Source organism: Orycteropus afer, unplaced genomic scaffold (assembly GCF_000298275.1).
Source record: "Orycteropus afer afer isolate SDZICR_OR568_19922 unplaced genomic scaffold, OryAfe1.0 scaffold00110, whole genome shotgun sequence".
Lineage (NCBI taxonomy): Eukaryota > Metazoa > Chordata > Mammalia > Tubulidentata > Orycteropodidae > Orycteropus > Orycteropus afer.
The window spans coordinates 2211079-2222153 of NW_006921697.1; the positions used below are offsets into that span (position 1 = coordinate 2211079).

The window sequence follows — 11075 nt, forward strand, 5'->3', positions numbered from 1 at the left end:
CATCTTCCTTCCGAGGAGTGGCTGGTGGGTTTGAACCGCCAGCCTTCTGGTTAGCAGTCAAGTGCCTTAGGCACTATGCTACCAGAGCTCCCATAATCTTTGTTAAAATCAGACATTAATAACTAATGTTAGGAAAAAAATGTTAAAGAAATAAGAGTACTAGACTCAGATTTTCACCTTGACTTAATCATTATTAAGAAAGTACTAGAAAGGAAGTAAGAGTCTTACCGTGTAATTTATTGTTACTTAGTGTATCTTCAGTGTGCTGCCTCAGATGTGCCCATACTTTGCAGAAGACTCCTTTAAAGGAAACATCTTTGACATTTTTTAATGGAACGAGGGAAAGTTTTTGGCATCTGTGAAACTTTAGTAAGATGATAAACTTCTTTCAGAGCCTTATATTAAGTGGGTCCTTTGATTCTGATGGTTCACCTTTAACTCTGACATGTATCTCTTTGTTCATAGGTTACATGAAGTTAGGATCCAGCCTTCTCTAACCAAAGATGGTGTCTTTTCTGCCCTAAAGATGGCAGAGTTGGAGTTCCCCCAGTTTGAAACCCTGCATCTGGGATATGTAGATGAGTTCTTGCTGCAGAGTAAGGCTTACCCCTTTTTATTTCCTAGAATTGCTGTAGGGAATTCAGTTGTCAAACTGAGACCCAAATTGGGATGTGCCTTATTTTCTTGAATATAAGATAACTTAAAATCTTTGGTGCTCTCAATTCTCGAAAAAGAAACCTTTAAATTAGAAATGTCCGCGACTTTTTTGTTCCCATGTTGCCTCTAATTTTACCATATTATAGAATATGTAGATATCTATATCATTGCCAACAAAAGATCCTTATCTACATTTGATATTGTCTCCACTTTATTGCCCAAGTTTCTTTCCCATTTTGCTTCATTTTTTTCACAGAATGTCATCCTTGGTTCCATTTGTTGAATTTGATCTGCCATACTTCTTGAAGCTTTTGTGGCCCTCTCAGATGAGGTGCCATTCCCTGCCCATGCTCTTCATTTCCATAATAAGCCCGAAGGGGGTTCTGGATTTTCCAGATAGTGTGAGCACATAATGGTCAGTATTCATTTAATGACAATTGCTGTTGGAAGGCTTGTTATAGCATTTTCTAGAATGCACTTACAACTAGAAGCTCATTCCTTTGGGTTTGAATGCATGTCAATTCATTATTTAAACTTTATTCCTTGTGACATTAGTCAGACTTGGAAGGAATTCTTATCACCAACATGTTTTCAGTTTTCCAAGAACAGTTGCTTCCCCTTGTAATTTGCAGCTAGTCTTTCTTGAACTATCAGTGTCATACCAGACATTTTTTTCTTTATAGTTTGTGTTGTAGAATTTAAGAAGGTTTAATTCCTTTGGCCAGGGCAAACCAGGGTAAACCACCTGACTGCTGACCTTTTCATTTCTATATACATATCACAATAATAGCTGGATTTTGTTTTTGTTTTTTACTTTTTAATTATTGCAGGTTTTATTAATATAGATGAAGGATTATTTTTAAAAAAATCAAATCATTGTCTAGTCATTTTATTAATTGGAATGGCTTTTAATTTTTCTAGTTTTGAAAAAGGTCAGTTTTTCACTAAAATGTTTTTTAAATGCTATAGTAGTCTAGCCAGGTCATATAAAATTGATGTGTTTGAAATAAAGCTTTTCCAGTTTTGATTGAGGTTGCTAACATTCTCTGTGTTTCTACGGTATCTGTGTATTAACAGAATTACTAGGTTGGTAATTGGTATTCTTTCTGTGTTGTTTTTGTTTTTCCCAAGAGCTGAAAACTTGACAAATCCTTATGTTTCTTCAGGGTAGCCACATCTAGGCCTACTTATCTATTGTGTTTCTCTCCCCTTAACACATATTTTCAATAACATAAAGATCACTTTATCTTTTTAACTACCGTTATCTTACGTTTCAACATTAGTTCTTTCATATCGCTGATATTTAGTAGTCTCTAGCTTTTACCTTTTTCCAACCTATTTTTCGTATTCACTGTAGTTCATCCATTTCTAGAAGTGAGGCTTCTCCCATACGCATACTCTTCTATGTTCTGCACAGGACTTCCTAGGTTTTCTGTTTGGATAGGTGGCATTGGGCTCCTCTAACCAGATCATCTAGAGAGGAATGAGAAGTCACTTTGCATCCCCTTCCACTTAGTCTCTCTCTTCTATGTATTTTAGATTTTGAAGCATCTCTCCAGGAGGTGGGGCATAGATCCTTGATAACATTTGTCAGTTTTATATTACAAAGGATCTAGCAAAATAGGTAAATAAAAACATCACCCCATCTTCCTCACAGTTGATGGTAAGAGTGCCAGTGCCAAATTGAGGAAATAAATATGCTGAAAAGTAGATGCTGTGTATTAGGAATATTTAAAAAAAAAAGTGACTAGTGTAGGTGAGTGACTGAGATAGGTTCAGGTTCTGATAATGTATGTGAGAAAAATTAATGACTCAAAAATAAGTACTCAGAGAAAAGTTAATTGTCCACATGTATTTATGATCTTAGAATTTCATATGAAGATAACACAGATGTAAAATTGATTTAAAACTTCAGAAGAAGTATAATTTAGTCTTAAAGTGCTAGGGCTTTGAAGAGAGATGGAATTGAGGCCCTTGTATTATTAATCATGTGACCTTGGGTAAGTTAACTTCTAAGTCTGTGTTTTTTCATTTGTTAAATGGAAATAAGACTGTTTCCTACTTTTCTCATGGATGATTCTGAGGATTCAGTGAAAAAATGATATGTATGTTTATAACAATCTCTGACACCTGGGAAGCATTTAGTAAGTGGTAATTTTTACTTTTGGGTGACCCATGGTGTAAAGGGAAAAAGACCAAAAATGAATTCCAAGGGTTGTTATAAGGTTTTGAGGGAGTATGGCAGTCAGGAAGTCCACTGTGGTAGTCTGAACAGACTGAATGGAAGACATGGGTTTGTCCTGTTGGGCTGAATCATTTCTGTAGACAGAGTCCAGGAAATAGAGTAAGTTCAAGAGTAATGACATCTTAATGAAAAAGACATATTCCCTCTTGAGTCCCAAGGGAAGGAAGAGTTATCTCTTAGGAGCTAACTAGAAGGCTAAAGAAAATCACTAAGCTAACATTGTAAAGGAGGAATTAAGGTGAAATCTACAAGAAATGCCAGTAAATACCAAAACTGAGGACTGTAAGAGAGAGACCTGAGAACTATATGGGGAATAAAATTGGAAGAGCTTCGAGTAGGTTGATTGATTGAAACATGTGGCAGTCCAGAGGCAAACAGTCTCTGTAATGTGTAGGGCACCTTCATCAGATCATGTTTGTTTGTTTGTTTTTGGTACTCTGTTTCAGTTGATTATAAGGACTGCTGTGACATTTATGAAGCTCCTGTATGGCTAGCACTCTTGCAGACACTGAAAATGTAGCTGTGAACTAGCTAGATAAAGTCTATTCAAGGAGCTCATAGCCAGTCAGACTAGACCCTCTTGAAGAGTGAGGGCAGTGTCTTGCAGACACTGAAAATGTAGCTGTGAACTAGCTAGATAAAGTCTATTCAAGGAGCTCATAGCCAGTCAGACTAGACCCTCTTGAAGAGTGACAGGAGGCAAGGAGTGAGGTATGAGTCCTAGGGAAATGGTCTAGGCTAGGGCATCCTCTTTTCTCTTTCACTTGAATTTTCTGTCTCCTCCCACCCCGCCTTCCATTCGTGATAGGACAGTAGGTGCTAAAGCCCAGTGACAAGGAGAGAAGATGTATTTTAAGCTAGATGTCAACTTTCAGGGGATATTGTTGTTGTTGTTATGTGCCATCGAGTCGGCCCAACTCATAGCAACCCCTCCTTGGGTTTCCAAGGCGATATCACTGCGGAAGTAGATTGCCCCATCTTCCTTCTGAGGAGTGGCTAGTGGGTTTGAACCGCCAGCCTTCTAGTTAGCAGTCAAGTGCCTTAGGCATTACGCTACTGTAGCTCCTTTTCAAGGGATAGGGGATAGGTTGATATTTACTATGGGCTCTAAAAATTAATCTGAATCCCCAGAGTTTACCCTTTCTTACACATGGGAGACCAGACTCCAAAAACATGATTGTTGTATTGAAAGGGAGTTGCATTTTTAAGATTTTATTTTCCTATTTAAAAGATGGGAGCTCTGGTGGCATAGTGCCTGAGGCATTTGACTGCTAACCAGAAGGCTGGCAGTTTTAAAAGTTTTACCTCAAATGTAAACCAGTATGATATATATTCCTTAGTTATGTTTTATAAATTTCTGCTTTCGTATTTTTCCTTTTCTAAGCAGTTAGAAATCATTTTTTCCTATTAACTCGTCCTTAACTTTTTATGTAAATTCTTGTTTCGCAAAAGAAACACTACCATACTTACGGAATACCTAATTTGAAGCCATACCCAAATCTAATCCTGATGATAGACAAATGACACAGAATGATAATAGGGAAGGATCATATTGAATGCTAAGATAAAGAATTGGCAATGCTTCATGACACTTAAAAATTTGTCTCTTTTGAAATTGATTTCTCTCTCTAGGTAGAATGGCTAATGCAGATCTGGTGAAGTATGGTTTGGCTGATGTGGTAGAAAATCCTGGTATCATCACTGATATAGGGATGAAGGCAGTCAATGAGGTTTTTTCCTGTATCAAATATCTGGCAATTTATAATTGCCCCCATCTACATAACCCATACAATTGGATCTCAGGTACTATAAACGTAGAAATATGTCTTTATTTTATTGATATTGAAATAATGTAAGTTTCTTCATTTTCTGTGTGTGGTAGTATGATTACATTCCTAATGTAAAACATAAGTATTTTATGTGGATTGTTTATACAGCTTCCGGGAATCATGATAACTAAATTGGAAGTATATTCAGTCTGTCATTGAACTCTATTTAGATATTTGCACTATCTAAGTTCTAGCTTCAAGTACACTGATCTTTATATTTATATGTATTATTTTGAGTCACATAAAAATAAGGTTAAAAATTGTTACCTAGCATGCTGTATAGGAGCTCTGATGGCATAGCGCCTAAGGCATTTGACTGCTAACCAGAAAGCTGGCGGTTCAAACCTACCAGCCACTCCTGGGAAGGAAGGCTGGGCAATCTACTTCCCTATTGATACCACCTCAGAAACCCAAGGAGTGGTCGCTATGAGTCAGATCTGACTCGACAGCAGTGAGTTTTTGAGTTTAGCATACTGTGTAGTGTTACCCCTGAGTTACACTCCAGATGGCACACCCTTCTGAAAGGACAGAATATGTGTATCTAAAAACTTTAATTAGGTGATATACCCAAAACAAAACTTACCACCATCAAGTTGATTCTGACTCATAGCAACCCCCATTGGGTTTCCAAGGTGGTAAATCTTTACGGAAGTAGATTGCCCCGTCTTCCTTCCACAGAATGGCTGGTGGATGGATTTGAACCACCAACCTTCTGATAAGCAGTCAAATGCCTTAGGCACTGTGCCACCAGAGCACCTTAATTAGGTGGTATAATAAATATTTTCTATGAACTTGATCCTAGACTATGATTCAGTCCTCCCTTCCTCATCCTGCCCTCCGCCTCACCACCAAGCCCCCATAAAGAAGTGAGACTTTTGCATTGATGTTCTTTCTTAGAGGTGCAGAGTTTATTTTTGTCTCTGAGAAAGGGTAATACCATTTGTGGCTTTAAACACCTCTGCTATTTGAGTTGCCTCTCAGGAATGCTGTGTCTCATCACAGAGTTGGTCTCCAAGCCCATGTTAGGATTCTGTGGACTCTGCTGAGATCATTCATTAGAAAGGCCCATGTCTCAAGTACCCACCAGAAATTAAATTCTTTCCTTGGTCCATCTGAACCAAGAGGCTAATAAAAGTACTAACTTTAGGTTATAGCAGGCATAGATCACTTTTAAAAAAATAACATTTATTGGGTTTTTGGTTTGTTTGTTTTCTTAAATACAGAAGAGTATAAAGAAGAAAACAAAACAAAAAAATAGCCTATAATCCCATCACTCAGAACTCCTGTTAACACTAAAAAAAAAAAAATAATAATACATGCATTTGATAAAAAATTTCAAACAGTACAGAAAGGTACAAAATGAAAAGTCTCCTCTTCTCAAAGGTAACCACCATCAACGGTTTCTTATATATTCTTCTGGGCAAATTATTGTTTACATATTCAGCCTATACATGTATGTTGTTGTTGGTTGCCGTGGAGTTGGTTCTGACTCACAGTGACCTTATATACAACAGAATGAAATGCTGCCTAGTCCTGTGCTATCCTCAAAATTGTTGCTATGTTTAAGCCCATTATTGCAGCCAGCGTAGCAGTTCATCTTGTTGAGAGTCTTCCTTTTTCTCACTTACACATGTATGTCATTTAGGAATGATTTATACAAAAGGATCTTATTGTAGTTTGGTTTTTGCACTTGTGTGTATTTTAGAAACCTTTCCCTTCTCAGCAAACATATTCAGCTCATCTTTATTCTTTTGAAATAGCTGCATCATAGTCTATTAAATGAATATGCCACACTTTCCTTAGCCAGTGTCCTGTTTGTTCACTGAACATGTGGGGTATTAAGTGGATCACATTTAAATTAGGGCTGACTTGATTTCAACTTAGTATTTGCTAGACCATCTAGTTCTCAAATGGAATTAGGTAAGAAAACTTTATAGTTCAGATTTATCAGTTTTAAAAATCATGAAATAATAATACTCTTTTTTAAGAGTAAGGATTTGAACACCTACAATAGCATTCCTCAGTATTGGGGAAAGTGTCACTTAAACTCTTTCCAGCCATGTCATTTCTTCAACAGATCACTCAAGATGGACTAGATTGGTTGATATCAACCTAGTACGATGCCATGCATTGAAGCTGGACTCTTTTGGCCAGTTTATTGAACTGTTGCCCAGCCTAGAGTTTATTTCACTGGACCAGATGTTTCGTGAACCACCCAAAGTAAGTCACATTTGAGAGAATTTTTGTTTATTTTGATACTTGAGAAAACAAAACAATCTTGGTGATCTTTTTTGATGACATGCTTTTACAATACTGTATTTGGACTATACTGCCAGCTTCAGTGAAGGTGTTAAAGTTGTAGTTATGCATGGCTTCTTGTTTTTGTAAATGAACATTAAGTTACATCGGGCAAGGGATAGGGGAAAGTAAGTGAAAAGCTGCTTCTGTCAATTCTGTGAGCTGAAGGGAAGAAAGGTAAGGATGGAAATGTCAGCTAACACAAAAATTATTACTGAGAGTAGATAGTTGGGAGATTAACTCTCTAATCTATTCAGTTACATATCCTGGGAAATCTGAAGTTGCCTAGTTATTATTTTAAACTACTTAAAAGATGTATTTCTATACTCATAATAAAAATGTAATGCCTCAACTAATTAAATTCTCTTATCAGTTCTTATTAGTTACTTTTCCACTGTTGAAGCAATGTGGTATAGTAGAAGCTCAGGATTTGAGGTCAGAGTAAAGAGTTTCAAGTCCCAGCTGAACCACTTAGTGTCAGTATGATATTGGTGGACAGATCTCTTTCCATTGTGCACTTCAGTGTCTTCATCTATAAATCAAGGCTAATAACACTGTTGCTTGAAGTATTGTGAGCCTTAAATGAGATCCTTTATGTGAAAACATTTCATAAACATATAAATGGTTACACAGATGTTAGTTCTTATATAAAAATGAAATTACAAGATATTTTTAAGTGAAGTGTTATCTATAGTAACCAAAATTAATTAAGTATGTGATTTGGTCTTGCCTTAGGGCTGTGCTCGAGTTGGTCTAAGTGCAGGCACAGGAATTGGGGTTTCCTCGGCCCTTGTTAGCAACCAAAACTCCAATAATGACAATGATAATAATGCCCAGAATAACAATGCCAACATCCATGACAACAATCACCATCATCCAGATGAGTCAGACGAGGAGAACGACTTTCGGCAAGATCTGCAGCCAGGAGAGCAGCAGTTTGCAGCCGACGGTAACCCAGATCTTTTGTGAGCTCCGATAGAAATGATTTTTACTTTGAATTATATTCCTTAGATTTTTATCTTTCTTCTTTTTTCCTCTGTTCCACTTGTCACTTTCTACATTAAAGGCAACTAGTTGACAAGGGAAATAAAGGGGTGCATGAAATTTCCTTATCTGCTTAGTTGTTTCAGCACTACCCTTGTGATAACCTCTTGTCTACAGAATCTTTGAGGGTACTTTCAGAATGGGAAGGACTGATTAGGTGTCCCTGAGGATTAGGGTACAGTGAGAGCCTTAAAGGCTTGACTTAACTGTAACTCAATTTTCAGAATTTAGGTAAAGGAGCATCTTTTAATATCCCCCTGATTCATTTGACTTGAATATGAAACATGATTTTGGATGTTCCAAAAACTGAAAGAAAGAACACTAACCATTTGCTAGACATTGTATTAGACACTTTTCACACTTCTTTAGTGACTTAGTCTGTATAACCATCCAGAAGAATTAAATGTGAGCTAATAAAGACCTGTTAGATTTTGGTTATGTTATTATCCACTTCTTTAATATTTGCCAACCTGTGTGCTAATAGGCTTTGTCTGCTCCACTGTTGATGAGTTGAGGATGGAGGGAGATTGTTTCCTTATCAAGTTTTCCAGTTGTCCCTTATGAATTGGAAAAGGAATGTTTTCTAGCCATCTTTGTTGTTGCTCTTTTGCCCACTCTCTTCGGCGCAGTAACTAATGAGAAATAGGGTCCAAAGAATCATCTGTAGGCATTGCCTTCCCTTTCTCACCCCCATGTTCTCTGTTGAACTCTCCATTTTGGCTCTTGGCAGAGTCACCAGTAACTGTCTATCAAATCTAGTTTTCGACATTCTTGTCTACTTCTGCCTTTTTGAAATACTTCTCTTGGCATCTCTGAAACCATATTCTTTGTTTTTTTTATCTCCTGTCTCACTGGATTTGCCTCTTCTGTTTCCTTTCCTTATTCTAGCTCCTTGAGCTTTTTGTCCTGAATCTCCTTTTTCCTCCTTAAACATTTTCTGTAGCTAAGCTCATTCAGTGTCATGGCTTTAGTACCAGCTATAAACTAATGAATTAAAACTCTATTTCCAATTTCCTTTTTTCTTTTTGAAGTAATTGTAGTTATATCTAACTTCTTACTTTTCATTTCTGCATTGATCCTCTTAGGCATCTTTTACTCACCATGACCAAATCTCTCCCCTGATATCTTCCCCTCAAATAGAAAAAAAAACAAAAGGGTACAGCCAGTGTGCTCAGGGGTTAAAGAAGACAGAGTGAAGTCAAATATTGTCTCTTTGTTTTGTCCTGAATGCCATTGTACATTGTATACATTACTGGTACCACAAATGTCCCAGAGCACACAAACCATCCATGGGAAACTGTTGAGAATAGCTGCAGTGCAACGCTGCCTAAAACCTATGAACCTAACTGTGGTTGCAGGTGATGTACTGGAGCAAAGTTCTGTGGCCATAGGCTTCTCAGTACAGAGTGGAAAATGCCTTTCTTTTTGAAATCACATACTGGTAGTAGCAAGAACCAAACCATGTACAAGAACATACTGCATTTATTTCTAAGAGAGCAATGAAACTTAAATCTATTAAAATTTTATTTACAAATAAGGATTCATTGGATGAAAAATTGCATACAAACCAAATACTTAAGATCCAGGAAAAGCTGTTTTGACCCAGAAGCTATAATCACTGTGAAAGGATTTAGCCTCAGCAGTTCGCTAGAAGAACTATTGGCGAGTATGATATTGTCAGATTCTATTAAAGGCTCAGAAGCAGAGCAATGAGTAGTACATAAATGCCAAGATTGAAGAAACAATGGCTTCAACAAGCAGTGTGAGGACACCAAAGGCAGTGGCAGCATTTTTAGAGAAATGTTATTAAGGTTGATATAAAACATTAGGCTCCACAGACCTCTTATATTTATTTGTTTATATATGTAATATATTTATTTATATACATATACACATACATATATATATGCTATATATCTATATGGATATATATAAGTAATATGTTTAGTAGGGTTTTTTGTTTTAAATAAGGAGCTAGAGAAAGGTTTTGGGACTTTTGATCAAAACAAATGGCAAAGAGTAGTAGAAAATAAAAGAGATCAGGGGGAATTAGCATTAGTTGGAATGAACATTGATGGTTCCACTCTTCAGATGAAAATTTAACTCAGTATTTTAAAAATTATTTGAAACTACTTTGGACATCTTGAACCCCCTTAACATAGAATTTTAAAACTTTACATACAAAGGCCTAAGTAGAGGTTGTATACCGATCCCAGTATGAAGCAGCGCTACTTTTTATTGCCTTGCTGTAAATTTAACTTCATCAGCTTTCATGAAGTAATGTATGTTAAAACCACTGTATAATTTTGAAAGCCATTTGATTTGTATAATTTGGTTTTGCTTTAAACTACTACAATAAATTATGTTTTTCAGTGACTATTATTATTAAATAATATGACTGCAACAAAAATATTTTGTCATATTACAGAGTCATACTGATTTATCAAAATTGCATAATTTGGTAAGGATATTGTCTTCTTTAAGGAGCCCTGGTGGCACAATAGTTAAGCCCTTGGTTGCTAATTGAATAGTCTCCAGTTCAAAGCCCCCCCGCACCTTGGGTGAGAAGACCTATAGATCTGCTCCCATAAAGATTACAGACTAAGAAAAGCTATAAGGTCACTATGAGTTGAAATTAACTCAACAGCACACAACAACAATACTACCTTCTTTAGATTTTTACTTCTAAAAGTCATGATATAAATTGTGTCACTGTGGACTAGTTAACTGAAAATATAAGTTCATTATCTGAATTTTGCAACACTCTAAAACAGAAGAATAGATGTTCACATCTTTTAACAATTTATGTTTGCCTAACATAAAATTGTTACCTTCCCAAGAGGGACCAGGTCTCCGGGAGCAAGGTAATCACAGGCGGGCTGGTGCTTACTCACTGATCTGCACTGAACACTTTCCCTTGTTACCCTCCCGAGGGGGACCGGGTCTCCGGGAGCAAGGTAAGCACAGGCGTAGCACAGAATAGCAGGCCGGAAGAGCAGGAG

The 11075-nt window shown here is 36.8% G+C and overlaps 1 protein-coding gene across 1 annotated transcript in view; it reads left to right on the forward strand.

Moving 5' to 3' along the window:
• FBXO38 (F-box protein 38) overlaps positions 1–11075 on the forward strand; it is a 60268-nt gene that overhangs the window by 18075 nt on the left and 31118 nt on the right. The window contains exons 8-11 of the mRNA XM_007943581.2: positions 466–596; positions 4535–4705; positions 6809–6951; positions 7765–7978. Coding sequence (XP_007941772.1) covers positions 466–596; positions 4535–4705; positions 6809–6951; positions 7765–7978 — 659 coding nt within the window. The remainder of the gene's footprint in view (positions 1–465; positions 597–4534; positions 4706–6808; positions 6952–7764; positions 7979–11075) is intronic.